Consider the following 26,547-nt stretch of genomic DNA (forward strand, 5'->3'; position numbering starts at 1 on the left):
AAAATTAAGATCTCTACTCTAAACATTGTCGTTCTCGCAAAGTTTTGTAAAATTGTCCAAATAAACAACGATAGTTAAAAAAATTGATGAAAACTAGTTTAAAAAACTGCAAGGAACTTGACAAGAACAGTGTGCGTGATGAGTCCAAAAAATTGAAAACGGTTATGGTCGTAATACGATCTAAGCATTTGTTTTCGGATTAAATTTTAACTGGTTAAGAGAGCGACCTTTTATTTATTTTTTTCAAAGAGATCTTTTCGAAAGATTTTTTTTCATATGGCAGTTTATGTGGAGTTGTTATCGATGTTATTTTGTGACATCTATTGGACAGATTGTTCCCAAAATTGAAGAGACTTTTATGCTATTCCCACAAACATCTGTGGTGTCAATGAACACTCCAGTCCTAGAACTTCATTATTGCTATGTCAACTTTTTGTCAATTTTGCTATGCATTTAAAGTGTAGAATGCTACTTTTAAAATGTCTGGGCAGGCAATTTTACGTGCTTTATTTTCTTTATTTTTTCTCTGCACTCTCTGATATCCTGTGCTATGAAAAAGTTATCAGTACCTTTTATTTGGGCATGGCTGCTAAAATATAGTGAAGTAAGTAATGAGAATCTAATAACTTTTAACATAACCTTACCCCCTTTTTGCAATTTTTTCAGGATTTCTGTAGTTTAAGTTAACATTGTTTTAACGTTATAACATATTGACTTCAACAAAATAGCTTTTTTTATTTTCCAAAATTGCATTTAAAAGGACTCTGCACAGCAGAAAAATATAACAAAAAAATTTTTTTGTCGTGTTTATTTGTCGTGGACAACTTCAGGTGCGTACTCGCATTATCGAAGACAAATATCAGGAGAGAAAATGCATCAAAGTACAATAATGCCGATTTTTTCGATGCGGAAAAATGAAAACAAAATGGTTATGGCTGCATATACGCTATTATGGAAAAGGTTCATTGATTAGATGGCGAAGATAGAATTTTGCATTTTCTTTTTTTTCTTGTATTTGGTAATTTGTTCGTTTTTTATGGTCATAATTATATGTGTATTTTTTTCTATATTAATAACATTTCTACAGTCATATTTATTCACGTGTTAGAGCCTCGTCAGTTTCTTGTTGAAAATCTCACAATAATAAATTTATATTCACTTGGGCTTCAATCAAAATTGATTTGAAACTTTTAAATTTCCCAAAATTGGTAGCAAGTTGAAAACTAGATGAACTGATGTAAAACCATTAAAATTGAAAATCTACGGGTTTGTATTTGTATCATTGCAAGAAAATTTTGTTAACCGTTGTTACGTTTCAGGCCCAGGTACGGATCTCCCCCGAGATAAAAGTTACTCAATCATGTTTGTTCCTCTGGAATAAAACTTTCCCTCTTTTTCATCACTGTCATTGATGCAAACGAAAAAGCTTGCTCAAACGAAAAACTTAACGGTTAGGCAAATGTTTCTGCAAAATCAATCCAGTTGTGGCGATATGATGCAGCCCTCTCTGTCTCCCAAAAAAAAAGCGAGCATTCTTGTTTTTGTTTTTTGTATGCGCTACATATCAATGCATTCAAAGACCAGGCGCGTGAGTGACGTAAAATTATATCGAGCAGGATTATAAAGTTTGTAAAAATTCGGCTGTCTTCACTTTGAGAGGGTTGCTATTCCCAAATACAAGAAAGTTGAGGAATATATTTATATTTTGCTAGATTTTTGCAAGATTTTCACCAGAAGTAACTAAATTTTCCCAGATTCTAACAATTTTTTTTAAAAACATTTACTGTTTGGGATATTCTAACAAGATCTTTGATACCCCAGAACCATGGTTAGCTCAAAATCAAGATTTTATAGTGACTAAAATAACCAAGATTGGAGACACAAAAAAAGAGAGGCAGATACCTGAGAGAAAAAGAAAATATAGGAAATAATATTTCAGTTGCATCATCAAGTTTAAAAATTATTTGATTTTTTTTCCAAAAATTAGATTTTAAATTTTAATCTTTGTTTTTATACTATCAAACATGCTGCTTGCAAAATTTTGAAAGGGATTAATTTTTTATTTCAATTATTAAAATGGGAATGAACAGAGTTCGAACGCTTTTGCCAAAAATTAGTTCTGATCACTTCGGAACTCTACGAGCGGGTGATTGGATACTCTAAATTTTTTATTGCTGGATTTTTTTGAAAATCCAGTGAAAGAATGATTTATTCACTTGTAAACACCCGTAAACAAAAAAGGAGATGATATCAGAAGAATTAGCGGACAAAATACAAACAGTATGCTGTTTTCGAATCTCATTAATAAAACTCCATCAATCAGCTCTAAAACGTTTTGAATTTCTAGAAATATAATTACGTTATATAATACTGTCGAAGTAACAACGAAATTTTGATTTTTCAGCTCCTGAAGGAAGCTCTCTGTATAGTGATCACAAAACACTAGCTGCTACAGTTTAGAAAATTTTTCTGTTAACACAGTTGCTTACTTTTTGCGTTCACACGTCTATATATCACAATTGTTCAGTTTTCATTCTCAAATTGTAAGAAGATTTGGAGACAATTTTTCTCATTCATGAAGCAATTCTGCTGAAGTTAGCCCGTTCTATTGAGTTTCTGCCTTTCAAACTTCTTTCAGACTTAAAAGATATCAACACAAAGCACAAATATGTTTTGATTTTCTAAATGTTTATTTTCATAACAGTACATCAATTTTCTGTACAATTTGTCTTTTTGTAATCTCAAAACCAAATTAATTAGGGGCAATTCGAAAAAGTCAGTTCCTCAAGAAATTCACAATTTGCGGACATAAATGAATTTTTAATTGAGAAAAAAACTACCTCACTTCTTTCAATACAGGTATGATAAAGAACATTGTCATATCGAATCACTTGGCGTGCACTTTTCTTTCTCAAATTTTTCAAAAAAATGAACTATTGGATTACACCTACGTTCATTTTGCCAAGATCTGGAGCCGTTCAGCATTTTGCTAGTTTTTGACTATTTCAGGTTTTAGTTCACATTTTGTTTTGATTTTAATCAGCCGCAAAAAAGTTGTCTCAAATTTGATACAATCCCTCTTCAAGTGTGTGGGTAAACAGAGCTTTTTATACCTTAAATTTTGTAACTTTTCTTTAAAAAAGCAAATTATGACTACTTTTTGGATATATTTGCTCAAAATTGGCCCACAGAGCTAACTTGAAAAACTTTTAGCAAGATCTATTGATGCCCTTTCAAAAAATTTCCTTCTTTGATTTATATTTTCAGTTTTTCACGCTTGCTCACCTATTCATCATTTTAAGAAAAAATATGTTTCCTTTTTGTTGTCAATGTATATGAAAAATTTAAGCAGGACTGCTCGATTTTCAGTTGGCTTTTCACTGTACTCTTCCGGTTTTTCCATCAGTCTTTTCTAAGCTTTCTGTCATTTTCAAGTTTTCAATCATTTTTCAAACTTGCTCCAGTTGCGCATAATTGTGTCGCTCTTTTCTATATCTCGTCATAGTCAGATTGTGATGTAATATTAATTCAAACTTGAATGTTATCAAAATATAGACCTCACACTCTGGAATCAGAACAACAAAATCTATCATTTGCACGTCAACTTTTCAAATTGCTCGTTTTTCTTCAATATAATACCAAATTTGTTATAGTATTCATTTTTAAAGTTTTTTTCAAACTTTTTTGGAGAGAAACTTTTTTTATAACGTTTTCATTTTTATTGTTTTTCCTAATGTATGTTCCAAAACTTCCAATACACTCTCTATATTCTTTTTCCAGATGTATGACAGGGCGCCGTGTTTGAAAAAAAAACTAATTATAGCGACCAGAAATCTAGAGTTTTTATTAAGCTTTAATGAACAAGTTTCAAGGTGACTGTATTTTTTGATATGTCATAAGGGTTACATGACAAAATACCCAATGTGCCAAAATACACAATGCCATTTTACCCAATTTATTTCCTTCGATCTTTTGGTTCTATAGTCCGATTACCAACTAGCACTCGAAATTACAATGATAGTTGAATCCGATGTTCAGTTGTGATAGTTTCATATCAAGTTCCACTGGCCACAGCGGCATGGCCAAATGCACTAACTAAATAGTCGTTCTGATAGTTTCAACCGTAGAATAAAATATTGGGTCTTTTTGGGTATTTTGTCACATTGGGTACTTTGGTATTGGGTATTTTGTCCTGACACCGTCATAAGCATCTGTGATATCTCTGTTTCTAAAAATAAAATGGCATCAAAGATATGCTAAGCCGAGAGACGCATATTTAGGTAGAGGTGCCAAACAATTTTGGCTGCCAAAATTTCAGGAGACACTAATATTTTTGGGGTAGTATTTGGACTTTTGAATCTTCGGAACAGCGGTGTGAGTACAAGACTATTTCTTGACATTTGAATCACCTATTAAACTTGAAGATTTTAGAGTTAGGTATTAGGTATACTTTTTGTTTGGAGAATTTGTTGATGCGATGCGTTTGAACACCATACAATAAATTAAAGAAGTGCCACTCATTGTCATTTATTCAACCACTGGTCAAAATTCCAGACACTTGTAGATCCCAAGTCCATTAGAGACTATCTTTGTTTTGGAACTTTCTGTTCCACGCCCAGACCTTCACAAGTAGTCTTGTTCATTTTATGCCAAAAATATAAATTATCTGTTCTGATTGAAAATTATAAGAAGCGTTAAAATAAACGAAAAAAACTGAAAAAGTGGATTTAAGCGAGAAAAGCGAAAAAAGATAAAAAAAGTGTATTTAAGCAAGAAAAGCGAAAAAAAGTGAAAATGTGGAAAAAAGCGAAAAAAGTATATAATTCAGCGGATTTCAATCCCAAAGCAGCAATTAAAGAAGTTCGAGATTAGCTTTAACTTTTGGTTGAAGAAAGTGGAATTTGACAATAAAAGAACTGTCTAATAAAGACCAATTGTTGTGTTGCGCTGGCTGTTAACCTTCAAAAGATCGGCCATTAATGATCAAAACACAGTGTGCATCGAATCACACTAATCGATGACGATTAATCCATCGTAAATATCCCGCCTAATCTTGTGGCAAATCGGGTTTTCAAAGAAACCGATATCATAAAACAAAAAGATCAGTTAAAACGTCAATAAACATTTGGTTTTAATTGTTCTTTGTCGGGATAATCAAAGTTATACACAAACTTAGAACCGATAGAACAATCGAATTGACCTCTGGTCAACGATTTTCGTTAACGAAAATTCTTTATCTCATCACTTTTAATTTTCATTATTTTCAAGAATCAATCTTTTGACAGTTCTCGATTTTTTGTCGAAATTAATTATATTCGAACATTTTTTAATAACTTAATATACAATTTTTAAGAATTATATAAAAATCATGTGCTTAATCCCGTCGAACTTAATCAATTGCCGCCATTTTGAGATCTAAAAAATTGCTCAAGCTATTAAGCATTAATACGTCCAAAATTGCGTAAATATTGGTTCCATAAACGTATTTTCCGTAACAAATATTAATTTTCCGACACTAATCTAATCCAATTCATGTCTGATCTTGAATTCGCGCCGAGAGTAGTAATCGACGAAGTTCAAACAGACGAGAGCTCAATCGGCTCTCGTGTCAATATTGACCAATCAGAATTGAATAACGACGAAACCTTAAAAATCGAACAAGAGAAATCTTCACGCAGTAACAGCTACAATGTACAAATTCACGAATCGCCACGGTATGGATCACCTCGAATCGAGTCGGCTCGACACGACTCGCCACGACTCAGTTCAACGACTCAGCAGTCGTTCAGGTCTCGGAAGTCAACGGCAGCCGAGACGGATGCGAGTTCGATGTCGCCCCCGTTTTCAGTTCCGGCCAGATTTGTGAATCGCCCGAGATTCTTTTCGGAGATTAGAGATTTCAGGCGGGATTTGCAGAAACAGTTTTTGGACTCGTGCATGAAAGGTAATCAGTTTAAGAATTGAGCTAAATTTGTATACTAGAGACATATCGCTGATCAAAACTGATAATTCACTGATCAGAGCTCAGATCAGACGAACTTGGGTGGCGTACAGTGTTACCAGACCATCCAGATCGTCTTGTGTCACACACTAGTGTGCCAGACTCAACTTGGACAGGACACTGGTGCTTTAGACCCGCTTGGGTTGCGCACTGGGGGTACCCACGTCAACATGTTTAAGCATCGAAGAAGCAGTGGTATATTGTGTTCTTTTGTGGAATGCCTTCTGAGTTCATCAGTAAACAAATGTTTTCGCAGCAAAAATAAAACATTTAACTCGACAACATAAACTGTTTCTTAGTTTTTAGGCAGTGCTTTTTCCTAAAGAGGTCTTAACTAATGATTGAAATAGACGAAAGAATATAGTAAATGGAGCAGAATCATTGCGATTATGTCATTTTGCAAATTTGACCTTGTGGAGCGATAATCAGCAAATTTTTAGCATTATCGATCAAAAATTTGAATACATTAATTCTGTCTCACAAAAGTTGAAGTTAAACTATGGCGTTCCGCAAGGGTCAGTCTTGGGTCCACTGTTTTTCCTGTTATACATTAATGATCTCACGAGAGTTTGTAAGTCAAACAAAATTACTATGTTTGCAGATGATACTACAATTTACTCTGCTGCAAAGCAGAACAATAGTTTTTTCTATAATGAAGTTAAGGAAACAATGAGATGGTTTTAAGAGCATAAGTTGACAATTAGTGACAAAAAATGCAGCTTCATGAATTTCGGAAAACGTGAATACTTGAACAAAGATTTTCTAGGTAAAAACGTACAAAATGTAAACAAAGTTACGTACTTAGGTATCATTATAAACCACAAACTGAATTACAAATCTCATATCGAAAAAATAGCGAAACAGATGAGCAAGTTTTGCGGAGTATTGTACAACGCAAGATACTACTTTACAAAAAATCAGTTACTACTTTTCTATGAAAGCTATGCCAAGTCTGTAATAACTTATGGTCTTATTGTTAATGATTGTACAACTAAATCAAACCTGAACAAAATTTTCAATTTGCTAAAAATAATTTTTCGAGCATTTTTTTTAAACGAAAATTTGATTCCGTTCAATCAATAATGAACAAATTCAAATTGTTCAACATATTTGAACTGTATGTATCAGAAATTTTTCGAGAAGTTTTTTTGCAACTGGCCGACAAATCTGTCCATAAATTTCTTAATAAGAAAGAACTTCTTGCTTAAAGAGTAACTAGGAATACAACTAAAGGATTTTTACCAAGCAAACGAGATCATAAAGAAACAGGAAAAAAATCTTTACAACGACAGCTCAGACTGGCTCACAATTATGCCGCTGAAAACAACCTAATCCCAGAAAATATAGCTAAAATGAACCGCCATCAGTTAAATTTTTTGACAAAAATTTTACTTTCCTTTACATTTTTGAAAATCAAAATTTAATAGATATGTTTTTTGACATGCGTTAGGTCTCCTCCAATATACTTCTGGGCTACCCACTCGATGAGACATAAGTCACTTTGGTATGCCGGCCAGGCAGTAACATCTATTATTTTACAAATTTATATTACTGTTCTGGTTAAATTCAAATTCAAATGAAATGTAAGGATTCAAAATTTCAGTTCAAACTTTTATTCTAAAATCGGCAATTGTGAAATATTATTTGCAATTAAATATCCCTAAGAATGGAATCGACCAAACAACTTAAAAAGAGCATATAAGGTACATCCTCCGCTTTTTAGCCCATCACCTTTTTGTTGGCAAGATTTTTGAGCAGTTTGTCTGATATTATCAATCGAAGTGTGGTCGTTTGCAAAAGGAGGTAACAAACATTGTCATATCGAATCACATGGCGCGCACTTTTCTTTCTCAAATTTTTCAAAAATGAACTATTGGATTACACCTACATTTATTTTGCCAAGATCTGGAGCTGTTCAGCATTTTGCTAGTTTTTGATTATTTCAGGTTTTAGTTCACATTTTGTTTTGATTTTAATCAGCCGCAAAAAAGTTGTCTCAAATTTGATACAATCCCTCTTCAAGTGTGTGGGTAAACAGAGCTTTTTATACCTTAAATTTTGTAACTTTTCTTTAAAAAAGCAAATTATGACTACTTTTTGGATATATTTGCTCGGAATTTGCCCACAGAGCTAACTTGAAAAACTTTTAGCAAGATCTATTGATGCCCTTTCAAAAAATTTTCTTCTTTGATTTATATTTTTAGTTTTTTACGCTTGCTCACCTATTCATCATTTTAGGAAAAAATATGTTTCATTTTTGTTGTCAATGTTTATGAAATATTTAAACAGAACTGCTCGATTTTCAGTTGGCTTTTCACTGTACTCTTCCGGTTTTTCCTTCAGTCTTTTCTAAGCTTTCTGTCATTTTCAAGTTTTCAGTCTTTTTTCAAACTTTCTCCAGTTGCGCATAACTGTGTCGCTCTTTTCTATATCTTATCATAGTCAGATTGTGATGTAAAATTAATTCAAACTTGAATGTTATCAAAATATAGACCTCACACTCTGGAATCAGAACAACAAGATCTATCATTTGCACGTTAACTTTTCAAATTGCTCGTTTTTCTTCAATATAATACCAAAATTGTTATAGTATTCATTTTTAAAGTTTTTTTCAAACTTTTTTGGAGAGAAACTTTTTTTATAACGTTTTCATTTTTATTGTTTTTCCTAATGTATGTTCCAATACACTCTCTATATTCTTTTTCCAGATGTATGACAGGGCGCTGTGTTTGAAAAAAACTAAATATAGCGACCAGAAATCTAGAGTTTTTTATTTGGCTTTAATGAACAAGTTTCAAGGTGACTGTAGTTTTTGATATGTCATAAGGGTTACATGACAAAATACCCAATGTGCCAAAATACACAATGCCATTTTACCCAATTTATTTCCTTCGATCTTTTGGTTCTATAATCCGATTACCAACTAGCACTCGAAATTACAATGATAGTTGAATCCGATGTTCAGTTGTGATAGTTTCATATCAAGATCCACGGGCCACAGCGGCATGGCCAAATGCACTAACTAAATATTACGCTAAATAATCGTTCTGATAGTTTCAACCGTAGAATAAAATATTGGGTCTTTTTGTGTATTTTGTCACATTGGGTACTTTGGTATTGGGTATTTTGTCCTGACACCGTCATAAGCATCTGTGATATCTCTGTTTCTAAAAATAAAATGGCATCAAAGATATGCTAAGCCGAGAGACGCATATTTAAGTAGAGGTGCCAAACAATTTTGGCTGCCAAAATTTCAGGAGACACTAATATTTTTGGGGTAGTATTTGGACTTTTGAATCTTTGGAACAGCGGTGTGATTACAAGATTATTTCTTGACATTTAAATCACCTATTAAACTTGAAGATTTTAGAGTTAGGTATTAGGTATACTTTTTTGTTTGGAGAATTTGTTGATGCGATGCGTTCGAACACCATACAATAAAGTAAAGCAGTGACACTCATTATCATTTATTCAACCACTGGTCAAAATTCCAGACACTCGTAGAACCCAAGTCCATTAGAGACTATCTTTGTTTTGGAACTTTCTGTTCCACGCCCAGACCTTCACAAGTAGGTCTTGTTCATTTTATGCCAAAAATATAAATTATCTGTTCTGATTGGAAGTTATAAGAAGCGTTAACATAAACGAAAGAAAGTGAAACAGTGGATTTAAGCGAGAAAAGCGAAAAAAAAGTGAAAATGTGGAAAAAAGCGAAAAAAGTATATAATTCAGCGGATTTCAATCCCAAAACAGCAATTAAAGAAGTTCGAGATTAGCTTTAACTTTTGCTTGAAGAAAGTGGAATTTGACAATAAAAGAACTGTCTAATAAAGACCAATTGTTGTATGTTGCGCTGGCTGTTAACCTTCAAAAGATCGACCATAAATGATCAAAACACAGTGTGCATCGAATCACACTAATCGATGCCGATTAATCCATCGTAAATATCCCGCCTAATCTTGTGGCAAATCGGGTTTTTAAAGGAACGGGACATCATAAAACACAAAGATCAGTTGAAACGTCGATAAACATTTGGTATTAATTGTTTTTTGTCGGGATAATCAAAGTTATACACAATCTTCGGACCGATAGAATAATCAAATTGACCAGGCTTTTGTTTACAAATATTGCTTTCATTCTCGTTACAATCAGTTCAATTATTTTAAAGAATCAATATTTCGACCTTTCCTGATTTTTTGTCGAAATTAATTATATTCGGACATTTTTTTGATAACTTAATATACAATTTCTTAAAATTATATAAAAATCATGTGGTTAATCCTATCGAACCTATTTAATCGCCGCCATTTTAGGATCTAAAAAATTGCTCATGCTATTCAGCATTAATACGTCAAAAATTACGTAAATATTGGTTGCATAAACGTATTTTCCGTAAAAAATATTAATTTTTCAACACTAATTTAATCTATCGGCTCAACTCATGTCTGATCTTGAATTCGCGCCGAGAGTAGTAATCGACGAAGTTCAAACAGACGAGAGCTCAATAGGCTCTCGTGTCAATATTGACCAATCAGAATTGAATAACGACGAAACCTTCAAAATCGAACAGGAGAAATCTTCGCGCAGTAACAGCTACAATGTACAAATACACGAGTCGCCACGACACGGATCACCTCGAATCGAATCGGCTCGACATGACTCGCCACGACTCAGTTCAACGACTCAGCAGTCGTTCAGGTCTCGGAAGTCGACGGCAGCCGAGACGGATGCGAGTTCGATGTCGCCCCCGTTTTCAGTTCCGGCCAGATTTGTGAACAGGCCGAGGTTCTTTTCGGAGATTAGAGATTTCAGGCGGGATTTGCAGAAACAGTTTTTGGACTCGTGCATGAAAGGTAATCAGTTTAAGAATTGAGCTAAGTTTGTATACTAGAGATATATCGCTGATCAAAACTGATAATTCACTGATCAGAGCTCAGATCAGACGAACTTGGGTGGCGTACAGGGTTACCAGACCATCCAGATAGACTAAAATAGGCTCCGATCAAGCCAACTTGAGTCCGGCAAAAGGAACATGAGATCGTCTTGTGTCACACACTAGGGTCCAGACTCAACTTGGACAGGACACTGGTGCTTTAGACCCGCTTGGGTTGCGCACTGGGGGTACCCACGCCAACATGTTTAAGCATCGAAGAAGCAGTGGTATATTGTGTTCTTTTGTGGAATGCCTTCTGAGTTCATCAGTAAACAAATGTTTTCGCAGCAAAAATAAAACATTTAACTCGACAACATAAACTGTTTCTTAGTTTTTAGGCAGTGATTTTTCCTAAAGAGGTCTTAACTAATGATTAAAATAGACGAAAGAATATAGTAAATGGAGCAGAATCATTGCGATTATGTCATTTTGCAAATTTGACCTTGTGGAGCGATAATTAGCAAATTTTTACCATTATCGAGCAAAAATTTGAATACATTAATTCTGTCTCACAAAAGTTGAAGTTAAACTATGGCGTTCCGCAAGGGTCAGTCTTGGGTCCACTGTTTTTCCTGTTATACATTAATGATCTCACGAGAGTTTGTAAGTCAAACAAAATTACTATGTTTGCAGATGATACTACAATTTACTCTGCTGCAAAGCAGAACAATAGTTTTTTCTATAATGAAGTTAAGGAAACAATGAGATGGTTTGAAGAGCATAAGTTGACAATTAATGACAAAAAATGCAGCTTCATGGATTTCGGAAAACGCGAATATTTGAACAAAGATTTTCTAGGTAAAAACGTACAAAATGTAAACAAAGTTACGTATTTAGGTATCATTATAAACCACAAACTGAATTACAAATCTCATATTGAAAAAATAGCGAAACAGATGAGCAAGTTTTGCGGAGTATTGTACAACGCAAGATACTACTTTACAAAAAATCAGTTACTACTTTTCTATGAAAGCTATGCCAAGTCTGTAATAACTTATGGTCTTATTGTTTATGGTTGTACAACTAAATCAAATCTGAACAAAATTTTCAATTTGCAAAAAATAATTTTTCGAGCAATTTTTTTAAACGGAAATTTGATTCCGTTCAATCAATAATGAGCAAATTCAAATTGCTCAACATATTTGAACTGTATGTATCAAAAATTCAGAAAGTTTTTTTGCAACTGGCCGACAAATCTTTTCATAAATTTCTTAATAAGAAAGAACTTTTTGCTAGACGAGTAGCTCGGAATACAACTAAAGCAATTTTACCATGCAAACGATATCATAAAGAAACAGGAAAGAAAATCTTTACAACGATAGCTCAGACTGGCTCACATTTATGCCGCTGAAAACAACCTAATCCCAGAAAATATAGCTAAAATGAACCGCCATCAGTTAAAATTTTTTGACAAAAATTTTACTTTCCTTTACATTTTTGAAAATCAAAATTTAATAGATATGTTTTTTTGACATCCGTTAGGTCTCCTCCAATATACTTCTGGGCTACCCACTCGATGAGACATAAGTCTCTTTGGGATGCCGGCCAGGCAGTAACATCTATTATTTTACATATTTATATTACTGTTCTGGTTAAATTCAAATTCAAATGAAATGTAAGGATTCAAAAATTTCAGTTCAAACTTTTATTCTAAAATTGGCAATTGTGAAATATTATTTGCAATTAAATATCCCTAAGAATGGAATCGACGAAACAACATAAAAAGAGCATATGTGATACATCCTCGGCTTTTTAGCCCATCACCTTTTTGTTAGCAAGATTTTTGAGCAGTTTGTCTGATATTATCAACCGAAGTGTGGTCGTTTGCAAAAGGAGGTAACATTCACTTCACTTAACAATCTTGTGGTGCTCGGTGTAAAATCTTGTCGCTTTTGAAGTAGTTTTCAAACTATTTTCAGTTCTAACGTTGGACTGGCGGTATTTCATAATCTTTTAATGGTTCATTATTGTTAAAAAAATCGGTCGATCTTATCTGTTTGAGAGCCCCAGTTCTGATCCACGTAGCCATTTAATCGACTTTATATAGTTCGCTTGCAATAAAAAAATAGTGCGTGCCTTGGGGCATAAAAGTTTTTATGCTCTTTTTGCGGGGGAGGGGGGGTCCAAAACGGGGTTACGTGACAAAATACCCAATGCCAAAATACCCAATGTGCCAAAATACCCAATGCCATTATACCCAATTTATTCCGTTTGATCTTTTCGTTCAATAATCCGATTACAAATTAGCACTCAAATTTACAAGCATGTTTTCTCGCAATTAAGTTGCTAGTTTAATCCCATGTTCGATTGTGATAGTTTCATATCAAGTCCCACGGATCGCTGAGGCATGGCTGTGGCCCGCGAGGCATGGCCAAACGCACTAACTAAATATTATGCTAAATAATCTTTCTTACAGTTTCAACGTTAGAATAAAATATTGGGTATAGTTTGGGTATTTTGGCATTGATAATTTTGTCCTGACACCCCAAAACAAAATAAATCAATAGATCCATAACTGTTAGTGCTTGCAACAGAATATACGTACTAGTATCAATGCATAAACCAGCATTACTTTTCTCTCTCATGAATTGGGAAGAATTGAGTCTGATAATGTTATGATGACACTGGGTTTACAATTTTAATTCCTCTTTTCATTTGACATTTGACTCAACTACTTGACCCAATTGATAACGGCTATTATTAAGCAAAAAATTTTCTGGTTTAAAGAAAAAGACCGTAAAATCTGTTTTTTTTTGCTGGAAAAGCTAGAGGGATTTTTGTTTTGCTTTTTGACAACTTAAACACAAAATTTTGCTTCATACTGTGATTTACTTAAAAAAATCTTTGACTTAACTGAAAAACAACAATTTTTTTTTCAACAATGCTGATATTTCGACTTTTTTCGTATTTTATCGAAAACAGTTTGATAAAACGCAAAAACTTTTTCCATAACGAAGATTTGATTTTTGCGGGAGCCGGGATCCTGGTCAAGCAAAAATCAAGCGTAACATATTAAGGTCGAGCAAAAGTACAACTTGACAAAAATTGATTCGAGAAATAGCTTTTTTTCCTTTATAGCTGATCCAATTTAGGGTTGGAAAAGAAGGTTTTGAACTTCGGATCGTTCAGAATATACATTGCCGACTCTCACTATTTAGGTGACCTCGAATCAGTGGAAAGCATAATGAAAGATCCGAATGCGCCGCTCTGTTTCCGAGACTCACGAGGATTCACTCCATTACATAACACAATTAAGAATGGTCACGAGGTGTTGTGTAATCTTCTCTTGTCTGACGAGAGAGTTGACCAATCAGATGCTTTGCATGCCTCCGTAGAGTATGGTCGGCAGATGATTACGAAATCGTTGTTGCAGAAGAACTTTGACGTAAACGGAAAAGCTACGACTGAAGTATTCGGAAGAGGTTAGAAATTGTGTTTGTTTATGTTTGTTTATGTTTGGTATCTATTCTGTCCCCTCCCCCCAATGTTTTTTACGCCCCCCAGTTACAAATTATATGTTGTTATATAGCACGTTATTATGTAAGAGAATAGCACGTGCTCCTGGGGTCGTAAAAAATATAAGCTCACTAAGGTGGGGGGGGGGGGACAGAATAGATCCTATGTTTGTTTATGTTTGTTTGTGTGTGGTTTGTTCATGTTTGCTTAAAGGTTTTTGCTGAACTGTAAAACCTTCATTTAGAGTTTTTTAACGAAACAAAAAATTGTATGTATACAAATTATTAACACATGTTTTTCTTTCAAAACATCACTTTGGCAAATATCGGTGAATAGCAAAAAAATGTGAATAGTTTGTAAAAATTAGGATCCTAGCATCCTTTTTTGATCGTGTTGATCAATATTCTGGAAAAAGGAAATTTCGAATTGCGTACAAAGCTAGCAAATTCGTAGATGTGAACAATGACACCCCTGGGCGAGAGTTTCGGCCAAAAACAGACAGAGGGTGCCTATAACAGGTCGAGTACAACAGAGAGACCCTGACGGATTTGGGGAGAACGTAGGCAAGATTGGTGCAGTCTAGAGCAGACCCAATATAAAAGCACACTGGGCCGCCATTAAATAAAACTCGCAGAATCTGGAACTCCTCAAAAATGCGCCAAAGTCTGGACAATGCTCTTAGTTATAATATGATCAGAGGAAACCTTTAAGCAATGTAATTCTGGTCAAATGCCTCAGCCTCGTTTTCCATAAAAAGTGTGATGGAAACGCAGCAGTCGGTTAGGGAAATTGATAACCATTACTTTAATTAAATCATTGCTTAGCTACCGAATCAAATCGTTGTTACTATCACGTGTGTTTATTTCAATTTTCGGGTCTTTCCCATTATAGCCCCCCCCCCCCCCCAGCTTAGTGGTCAGATAACCTATAGCCCCCTCAAACATGGTAATTATAGCATAATGGGGGGGGGGGCTATAATGGGAAAGACCCCAATTTTCATCATAGTCAATTTTTTGCGGGAGTTCTTAAGGGCACGATCTTGTTGGTAACAAAAACCATACTAGGTATTTTTCAGTTAGTAAGTGCTGTTGATGGTGTTTGGGTCGGACAACCATCACGTGTCCTACGACAACCTACGACTCCTTGTTCGTGCCTCTTTAGGTACGACTCCTCTCCAAATTGCCTGTTTGCGTGACAATATGTCGATGATCCAGCTTCTGCTGGAGAACGGAGCTGAGTTGCTGAGGAAGCCAGGTCGGGATCAGATCACGAGTGCCTCGCTACAAGATTGCAGAGCCAGAATCCAATTGATGAGAGCACTGGCAAGTCCGTCCTACATCTCACTCGTATTCATTGACCCAATCGCCAGGTGTTTTGAGTTGTCCAAGTGCTGCAGGTAACCAGTCTCTAAAACTCTGACATAACTCTTATCAGGATCGAGGCGTCCACCGTTAAAAATCGGTGAAAAGAGTGGAAAATGTGGACAAGTTAGGTTTCTTTCCATCGATTTTTAAGCGTCAAAACAGTGGATCAACGGTAGAAAACCGTGTCCACTCTTATCCCGGATTTTTAACGCTGGAATTGGGCAAAATTTTTGACCCGAGCAACTGTAAAAGTTCTTCAAATTGTTAAATATTGAAGTACCTTGACAATAATTAACAGTACTAAAGATATATTCTGAGCCAAATTGAATTCTCGACTTCTGGGTAAGAACGAAACGAAGCTCATGCAGCTCTGGGTCAAGCGTGAAAAGACCACGCTTGACCCAGACTGCCTAGAGGAGACTTATTCTTGACCCACATGAACAACCGTAGTTTTTCTCAACTCAATGTTTTCCCGCTTGGCTTTAGCTGGACGCAAATGTTTTACACTGGATTTGTGCTCAACTCTAAAGGAAATCCACGAAATCTTTCCGACTCAAAAAATTAAAAGTCTTTTCGTGAGTTTGTTCTTTTTTGCCCTGAAAATTGCACATGAAGTTCTTATGCTCACTAATGCTTCTAACGTAGTCAGGGCGCATGGACCCTATTTTGGGAAATTCCGAAAAACTATATATTACAAAAATTTGAAATTTCATATATTTAGAAATGGAATGTCTGAAAAATTTCACATTAATTTTTTGTTTGATGGGTAAGGGTTGCTGCAGTTAACTCGCCTACTTCATTCAAGTATTGTTGGAACTTAACCCAGTTCTAGCATCTGGTGCCCTAAAATTCAAATGACCTCTGAGGTTGGTGTGCCCAATTTCATTGGGCACATCAACCTCAAACAAGTAACTTTCCCGAATATTCCGGAACAAGTAATTTTCAACCAATAAACAAGTAATTTTCCCGAATTGACAAAAATTATTCTGATAAATGTACTTTTGCTCAACCCACAAATGATAATAGTTCACGACAAATGGACACCAAAAAGTTTTACTGGATCCATGAAAATACATATGCTCATTTTTAATTAGGATGCTCGACTGTATATTCAGTCAACATTGACCCTTTATTAGACGATTAGATTGTTTTTATAGTTTGGCGTATTGATGTAAGTAGCATTTCATATTGACAACTACTTAAGTGTGAATGCTCTTCATATCTGCCTGAATATTTTGTTAGAGAGAGAATATTATCTATAACAACATCAGAAATTTTTAACAGTGGCTTTCTAAGGTATTTGACGGTTTTCATGTTAATTGGGTTATTCTATCCCTCAAGCAACAACAGTAACAAATCTTTATCTCAAGATATCTACAGCACTTAATAGAAACAATTTTTCAGAGCGTTATAGTCTATTGCTTAATGACAACTCGGTATGTCAAAAATTGGTGCACTTCGTGGTTTCGATGTCGGAAAATTTTTTTAACCGGGATTGCTCATTATACAAAAATCTTAGTAGCTATACTGGGTCATATATGATTCTTAGTAATCGTACTGGGGCACATATGATTTGTATGAACTATTGGTAGTCATACAAGTATCACATATGATTTCCGAGAAATCTTACAGGGATCATACAAAGAACTTCAGAGCCTAAAAACTGTATAATTTTCATTTTCTATCAGAGTTGAAAAAGTTTCGTGGATATCATACAAGGTATTACCGATATTCTCGTATAATGTAGTCAGAAGACATAATAAATTATTGTATCACATTTGATTCTTTGTGTGCGCTAAAAGAATAACTTTGAAATTTGAACATATTCACAAAACCTTAGTTATGTATTTGGACTTACTTTTTATTTAGTGTCCAACTTTTCAAATAATATTGTACGTTAGGGGCTTTTAGCGGATCACAAAATGATGTCGGAGAATCACATAGGTGATGCCTTACCGAATAAAATGTAAAAAAAAACGTACATGGTAAAAAGATTTATGAAAAATAGACGTATGATTCTTTGTAATCAATCTAGGTTCATTTATGATTTCTCATTAATCATACAAGGATTATGTATGATTTTTTAGTAGTCATACAAGGATCGGACTAGGAATTACGGAATTACGTTATGATGTACATGACATCATATATGATCCTTGTATGACTACTAAGAAGTGGCGACCCGGGAATTACATTCTAATTAAAAGTTTTCTTTCTAATTGAATGAGCTTCTGCCAAAACAGATTGCATTTGAAAATGTAGGTTACAGCAATCTGTCTAAAAAATAACACTGCATTAATATGAACACCACATCACCTAAGTTTAGTTTTTATTGTCATCGATGTCGCTACGAGGACCCAAAACGTTGTAGGAGTGTAGCCTTTCCTCAAAAATCACCTTATTGCAGCATCACTTTCGCTTCATTAATCCCCCTTCAGAAGACCAATGAAACTCTAGAAGTAGTAATAGTTTCGAACCCTATTTCCACTGAAAACTGAACCCATTTCAGTCGCACTCTTACATACTTTTTTGCGGGAAATCGTTGATCCAGGTCCCAGACCTTGGACTACTTAATTTTAGTTCACTTCAGGTGGTTAGCAAGCTGTGAGAACGAGCTAGCAGAGAGATACCACAAGATAGAGGAGGATGTAGAGAGACTCGCTGCCAAGTTCGTCAATTCTGTCGAGGGCAGCGATGACGTCATGATACTCCTCAGTCTCCACACGACTGTGCTGCCATCCTCGTCAACCAATCACAGCACATCTGGAGGAGCAGCCAATTTGGTCGGCGGCATGACGTCATCGCATACACAAGAGTACGTTGTTTATTTTTTGGAAAGTTGTAAAAAAGTAAACTGAAGTACAAATTTGCGGTGCTGATTTCCAATGTACTAAATTTTTCCATTCGTTCCGTGGCTTAAGCATTCCAGTCATTGGTCTCTAATCAGTACGAGTAAAAGAATTGGCTTAGATTACGCCATAGATATTAAGAGACCCAAATATTAAATGACCCTGAAAAACAATGCTAGCAGATTAGAAACCAAACCCCTAATATGGTCTGATCAAAAGCCATTTTGGTATCCCGGGTTAACTGATCTTAAAAAAAGCACACAAGATCTTATCAGATATTCATTTGTCTTGAAAGAACATCACGTTTAGCTGAAAGATGTGAGTGATCATACTAATAGAAAAAGAACAATGATGCAACAATTAATTCTGTTTTTTCACACTAGAAACTAAATAGAAACTAATGAAATGGAAACTAAAATGTTTGATAATTGTCAAGCTTTTTGAGTTTCTGGAACTCAGTAGAAGAAAAAATACGCAAATACTTAGACAAGTCTTAACTAGGGAACGATAATAAACATTTTTTTGCGAACAGTGAAGACATAAGTCCCAAATTTATGCAAAAACGGAAAACTATTAATTTCGCTATTGCTTTATTTAATTTCATGAATAAAAACTTTTCGAAAAACGTTTATAGGAGAAATTAAGCAATTGCTCCTCCGACTGTTGGAATTTAAGGTGTCTGATCTGAAAAAATTACCTTACCTGCAAACGAGTTGAGGCTAAAATGCGAAAATGTTAGACATTACAGTCCGTTGCTATATACACATTGGCACATTTAGGTATATCAAATTCTGCTTACTAAAAGGGGTTTAAAGCTTGCTGTTAATTGCCATAATCCTCATATTGCTCGCATTTTCCTTTCATATCATATACGAGCAAATTTCTCATTTCCTTTATATAGTAGTAAGTGCTCTAAGGTTGCAAGGAAAAAAGCGTAGAAAAAATCCGTTTTGAAACGCTTTTGTCCGTTTGTTATGATTATAAAAACGGAGTTCACTCACAAATTCGAGTTAATTTACTCGCCACTTAAATGTGCCAATGATTATGACTAGCACCCACCGCGCTCCAATACTACCCCCCCTCTCTGGCCTTTAACAATTTGTCATCTTGAAATGCAAATAAGAGCCGCATGCACTCGCAGCACTACTGGAATCTCCAACAACGTATTTATTCTTTTTATTCAAAATTTTTGTTTCTAGAAACTTATTTGAAGCTGGGCAGTCGCTGTCTGCTCTCTCCAGAATGATCATCGAATTTTCCCAGCCATTTGAGGTGATGGCTACCGAAAACGGCACGTGGGAAAAAGTTCGTCCAGCGACGAGAAAAGATCAAGACAGTCTGTTGTGACCTTGTGGAGTGTTGCAGAATGTAAAAACGGATAGCTGAAAAATTTTGACTGTTCCCACGATTAATTGAATCATTTCTGGAAACTGGTGCACTGGGGAAGGGGACTGCTCTATGTTGAGTTTGCACGGCGAGCGGAGGAGGGATATTGGTGGTGGAGTTGGTGGTGGTGGAGAGCGAGTCCGGACGGGGGAGGCTGCTAAATCAGCTTTACTTCAACAATAGTTTCAAACTCCAAGTTGCGGGGCCTCTATGTGGAGTAACTCCGGAGGGCGAAAAAGGGGGTGGTGGTAGTGTTTGTGGTGGTGGTTATTATATCAGCTTCAACGATAAAATCAAGCTTCAAGCTTTTCATATTACTAAAAGGGGGCGGCCTTCTTGAATTTTTTCCAACATGCGGGATCTTCGAAAGTTTTTGGTTGCGAAGCAACTCGGAATCTATACAGCACATTAAACAAACACCATGCCAGAATGTAGAGTGCATACACAGGCTGTTGTTTACTTACTCACAGGGGAGATAAAGGCAGTTTTTACTACTGGTCAGATGAGATAGTTTACACAGCTTTTTGATCTCAATGCCGTCAGTCTGTCAAGAGAAAAAACCTCAAACACAATTGGATTCTTCAGTTGAAGTACATAGCAACGGACAGAAATGGAACATCTGAATGATTTCTCTACTGCCATTGTTTTGTATTCTGCTAGTCCTTGTCTCTTTGATATTTTTCTGTCATCCTCGCTTGGGAACTTTTTTTGTGAATTTGTAATTTTTTTTAAAGTTTTTGTTGAACAAATTGGAAAAAACAAAAATTTTAATTATGATGTCGACAATTATTTCGGAGTAAATACTGATATTATCAGCCCACTCTCCTTCCGATAAAAAGGGTACAACTAATCATTGGGGGCCAAGCTTTTAGAAATTGTCAGTTTTCTGTGTTTTTACATAGAAGTGCAGTGACCAACCAATTTTCCGCTCCAAAATTTGTGTTCTTAAAATATCTTCCAACCGAGGAAAATTTACCTTGGTATAGTAGTGTCTTGAGATATCTGTAACAAAAACAATTTGCAAGCGATTGGTGGAAAATTGCAATTTAGCTCTGGGAAACGCTGTGATTTTTCACAGCTGTTGTTTTGTTTCTTATTTTCGTGCGTCTTGACAACAATTAATGGCGCATCTAACTTTGGAATTGAAGAAATTTTGATGAGGAAAAGCGACGCATCGTTTCATGAATAAAAGTCTGGCTCCACGTTTTTACTGCCTCTGAAAACACCGATCACTCAACAAAGATTGTTTCAATTTCGGCTTCAATTTCAATATCTATGAAAACATTCGGTTTTGGTTCTATTATTTCAACGTTTCTTTTTCGTGTTGAACAGATTTCTCACACCAACGGAAGGTTTCGTTTCTCATCGTGAAAACATTGCATTCATAACTTTGTGAAAAACTAATGCATTTTATTTGTCCTTTGTAATGGCAATAAATTTGTTCTATAAAAACGAAATTATAGTCGGCCATAATCTGCCAGGGAAAAGTGTACATTTCGATGCAACTTTTTGTCGTTATCATTTAATCCCCAAAAATCATTTTGTTGTAGAGTGCTGCTGGAATCTAAACTGACTGACTCTGAAATCCATTTGAACTTGGAAGAAGTCCCCAAACACGAAGAATCAAGTCATCGAAGCAATCCCAAAATGTGTACTATGATTGGTCCATCGAGAACCATGGAGAGTATTGAGATGAAGTTGAGTGACAGTGTACACAAACTCCACCAACGAATGAAGGCAAGTTTTAAACAGGTGTCCTGTCACCGTGTCCAGAAAATTTATAAAATTCTCGAGAAAAAGCGACAACTTTTGTTGAAATTTAAAATTTAATTGCGTAAACTTTGCCCAAAAAATGAACTGGTGAACGCTATCCTTCTGTTTTTGTGTTTTTTTTGGTCATTTGATGCAAAGTGAATTTTAATATTACTAAGCTTGTTATCCGTTTTAACTTTCTCTTTGATAAAATTTTGATTATAAAAATAAGTTTATCAAATATTCTTTCCTGATGAACCTTTCTTTGATAAATCTTATTTTTGATAAATTTTCTTTCATAAATCTTCATCTTTTGATAAATTTTCAAAACAACAATTTTCATCAAATCTATTTTCTTTGATGAATCTTTTATTTTGATAATTTTTTTTTGATATGTCTTCAAAACAATAGTTTTGATCAAAACCTTCTTTTTGATAAATGTTCCTCCCATAATTTTTTTTCGGTAAATCATCAAACAATAAATTTGATAAAATCTTTTTTTTGTTAAATCCTTTGATAAACCTTTTTGACAAACCTTCCTGACAACAATTTTGATCAAATCTTTTTTTTATTAGACCTTTCTTTGATGTTTTTTAAAAATAAAGCTTCATAACAATAATTTCTTTTGAAAAATGTTTTTTTTCGGATGACAAGATTTGGTCATAACAAAAACTTTTTATTATCAAATCTTCCAATTACTTTTTTCTCGGTTCCCAGAATATAGCAATTTATCAATATACCAAATTCAAAATTTGATATCTGATCTTGTCAGCAGGCCGTTTGAAAGAGAAATAAAAATTGGACGCATAAAACTTTTGGTCGCAATTTTTTAATAAAACTTCTGTTGTTTTTGTTTTGCTTTTTAAATTCGAAAACACTAGTGAAGTTTATGTTTAAGCGTAGATGCTCATCATTAGTTAAGTTACATCATAAGTATCACTTCTTATTCTTACGTACCCACATTTTAAATAACTTGACCATTACATGGCGCTGAGCAAGCACATACTGGCCTTGATGCGGTAGTTAAACTCGTGCGCCGTGCATAAGAGGAATGAAAATATTGAAAATGAATAAACTAAGTGCAACAGAACTGTGATTTCTGCTAATTTTTTAGACCTTGAAGGAATGGTTTGATTAATGAATTGCAATAAGAACCAGCTTAGAATAGAAAATTATTTCGTTTTCTAAGGAAATGATCAACAGTAAATGTCATTATGGATATGCTAGATAAGATATGCTTTCAGAGGCAAAGTGAAAGATTTTCTAGAACTATACCTCAAAAACGGACACCAGTATGTTTGCAACAATTTCATCACAAAGATAATTAATTTGTGGAGCTCCTCAAGGATGAGTACTTGGTCCTCTGCTCTTTCTCACTTATAGAAATAACCTCGGAGTGGAACCAAAAACAAAGAAGATTGTTGCTATTTGCTGACGATGCAATTGTTTTTGTCGATTTCGTAGGACGAAGATACATGGATAATCTTAATGCTATTATATCCATGTGGCTTGCAGGTGAAAAGTTAAAGCTGAACATTAAAAAACTCAGTTTCTTTTTTGGTTTAAACTTTTCAGTGAAAACAAAAAAGAAAAATAATTGAAATGAGCAACTTTCTGGAGACAGTTTTGGCCACTTGTTATTATGCAAAAAGTTCAACCAAAAATTACTTCAAACACATATCGAAATACAGCTCCGTAAAAACTCAGAAAAATATAAATGTGAAAACAATTATCTCCCCAAGCATTGTACTTTGGCACTAAAAATTTATTTCGAAAACATAGTTGCGAAAAGTTAAATATTGTGTCATTTGAAGACAGATGAGAGAAACTAAATGTTCATTTTTTTTCATAAACAGGTTATAACATTTAATGGTTGGCTGGCTTGTGATCAATTCTATTAAAAAAGAATTGTTTCCGCTTAGAATTGAATACAAACGAAACCATTTTGAAAACAACCGCTGGATATATTTAGTTATGATGCCAAATTGGAGAAAAATGTTAGTAGTGATATGTGAGCAGATCAAGGGGGGGGGGTAAAAGGATGCACTTATGTATTAACATTAGGTATAGCCTTTTTTCATCAAATACCCAAAGATGTACCTAAAACAGCGAGTGAGAACAATAGACCTGTCATCTTATCGTAATTACCCAGGGGTAATTATCTTAATTGCCCCAGGGAAATGCATCCAGTTTTCCGCTCTAATGCACTTCAACTAATTTTAACTATTTAATCTTTTTTTCAAGGATTAAGTCTTTTACGATTTTTTGGAAGTTTCTTTTGGTAGTTTCTGTTTTGTTTCTCGGTAGTTTGAGTTTCAAAACCCAAAACCGTAAACAAATTTTTTCAGATAAAGTTGTTCCAATAATCGATTATTTTTCTTTCACGACTTCAATGAAAAACACTAAAGCACAGACAACAATTACTGAAAATTGGCTGTTTTTTTTCGTAGTTTCAGATTCTGAAACCTCAAACTAAAAAATGTTTTTTTGTGAATGTACGTTGCAGTACAACTTTATAGGGTTTTTTTAAGTGGATTTCAATGATGATAATTTGATGGTCAATTGTAGATTATGGGTTAAGGTTTTCTGTTGTTTTAGTTTCCCAAACCTCAAACTACAAAACAATTTCTTCGAGAATGGAAGGCTACATCAACTCTCTATGTGTTGTTTTCAAACAAAGCATTTGATAGCGATATCTTTAACTCTAAGAAATTACACTTTTTGGTTTTTCTGAAGTTTTAGCTCCTGAGACCTGAAACCTAAAACTATTCTTTTTAGAATTGTGTGTTACAGTACATCTTTATCACGTAATTTTTAACGCAGAATCCAATAGGCTTAGTTTAAAAGTCGTGAAAAGAGAACAAAATTGTATTTTTTGAAGTTGTAGATTCTGAAACCTGAAACGATAAAAGTTTTTGGTAAAAAATACTCATTTCTTGTGAAAATACCCTATTCTTGAAAAAATGAAAAAAAAAACAATTTCATGCCAAAAAATACCCAATTTCTACCAATAACATCCAATTCTTGTCCAAAAATAGCCAATCGTTGTCAAAAAATACCCATTTTTTGCCAAAAATTATTCAATTATTGTCAAAAAATACTCAATTCTTAGCAAAAAAATTCCAAATTCTTGAAAAACAAACACTCCATTATTGTGAAAAAAGCACAATTACTGCCAACAGAGCCCAGGTCTTGGTAAAAAACACCCAATTCTTGACACAAAACATCCAATTTTTGTCAAAAATATCCAAATGTTACCAAAAAATATCAAACTGTTGCCAAAAAAAACAATTCTAGCGCAGAAACATATTTTTCTACTCCAGAATTACACAATTCATAGCAAAAAATGCCCAATTTTTACCCAAATCTACTACATTTTGCCAAAAAGCCCTAATTCTACAAAGAAGAACCCAGTTCGAGCAAAAATATCTCAAAAATTGCCACAAAAATCTAGCCAAAAAACACCCATTTTTACTACAAAGTAGCGAACTCTGGTCAAAGAACAACCAAATTCTACCCAATTTTTTTAGTATTGTCAAAAAATACCCAAATTCTAAGCACAACAACAAAATTGTATCAAATATTTATCAAAAATATCAAAACGTAGACAATCTTGCCTTCATCTGTATTTCTCTAATTTCTTACTAAAATTCCAATTATTTAGTGACCTTAAAAACATCAACTTTTGAGATCATCTATTGTAAAGACGAATTTTCTCAGGTGATCGATATAGGTTCAATGGCACAATTTGTTACGAATTATTCACTATTGTACAGAATTAGTCTTTTAATGTTTCAGTTCAATCATAGTAATCTAACCATTACGTCCTACTACGTTCTCAATTACGAACAATTAGGCGATCTCATTTTTTGTAAGAGGGTCACTGACGTCTTTGGAACAAAATTTATTCCAGATACGTCATATGATTGCTACAATTAGGCATACCTAGGTATTGTATGGGGTCACTGATCTCATGTTTACCAAAAATAAAAATTACTACTTACGATATGATTATTCTTACTTTATCAAAGCATGCACAGCTCACGTGATTGAAGTCTTTCTCATAATAAGGTAATAATTACGCCACTATTTGTCATTATGATGTCATTTTTTGTAGTGTACAAACAAAAGTCCAACTTGTTGTGCTTCTTTTCCTTCCCTTCAACAACTCAGCTATAATTAGCTTTTTCATTCTTTTTTCGGAGACAATTTCAATCTCCTTTTGCCACAAACCTAAGTTGTCAGTTATAAACCTTTCAGTGAAGACTCTTCATCTCTAGGACATCTTCCTGTTTCCCATTCCAGGTAAGTCACCTCTATTATAAAATATGAGAACAGACCAAAAAAACAAATAAAGGGCTATTATAATCATCGTACTCATTCGCAGATAGCATATTAATTCTTCAGAGAGAATGTTTTTGGAATATCTTCAACTTCAGTTTATTTAGGACTTCAACCGTCTTCGACCGAACAATGGCTGCAATAATGAATATCAAATCTGTAAAACTGAACGAAAATCTTAAGGCCCACTTCTTTTTCCCCAATTTCAATGATGATGTAGCAATTATAAAGGAGAGGAGAACGTGTTTCGGCTGGGTAGGTGATCCTCCATTCTCAAATCCGAGGCAGCTTGCTAGAAGTCCCTGTACCATACAAACAGACAACTGTAGACTTCTACAAGAAACACAACGAAAACACAACTTTACACGTCTCAGACAACATGGAACTAAGCAGATCAGTTCGCGCGCAGTTCTGTTATTAAGAGTTGTCTTATAGACCAATGTATGTAAATCAACTGGGATTTTT

At 34.5% G+C, this 26,547-nt stretch overlaps 1 protein-coding gene across 1 annotated transcript in view; it reads left to right on the forward strand.

The window, feature by feature from the left end:
- Window positions 1-5,532: 5,532 nt before the first annotated feature.
- The window catches only part of LOC142341392 (uncharacterized), a 71,775-nt gene continuing 50,760 nt past the window's right edge, over window positions 5,533-26,547 (forward strand). Inside the window, exons 1-6 of the mRNA XM_075392320.1 lie at window positions 5,533-5,944; window positions 10,495-10,854; window positions 14,093-14,356; window positions 15,552-15,786; window positions 18,345-18,569; window positions 21,540-21,726. Of these exons, the coding sequence (XP_075248435.1) occupies window positions 5,533-5,944; window positions 10,495-10,854; window positions 14,093-14,356; window positions 15,552-15,786; window positions 18,345-18,569; window positions 21,540-21,726 (1,683 nt within the window). The remainder of the gene's footprint in view (window positions 5,945-10,494; window positions 10,855-14,092; window positions 14,357-15,551; window positions 15,787-18,344; window positions 18,570-21,539; window positions 21,727-26,547) is intronic.

The sequence above is a fragment of the Convolutriloba macropyga genome, chromosome 6, assembly GCF_964194025.1.
Source record: "Convolutriloba macropyga chromosome 6, txConMacr16.3, whole genome shotgun sequence".
NCBI lineage: Eukaryota > Metazoa > Xenacoelomorpha > Acoela > Convolutidae > Convolutriloba > Convolutriloba macropyga.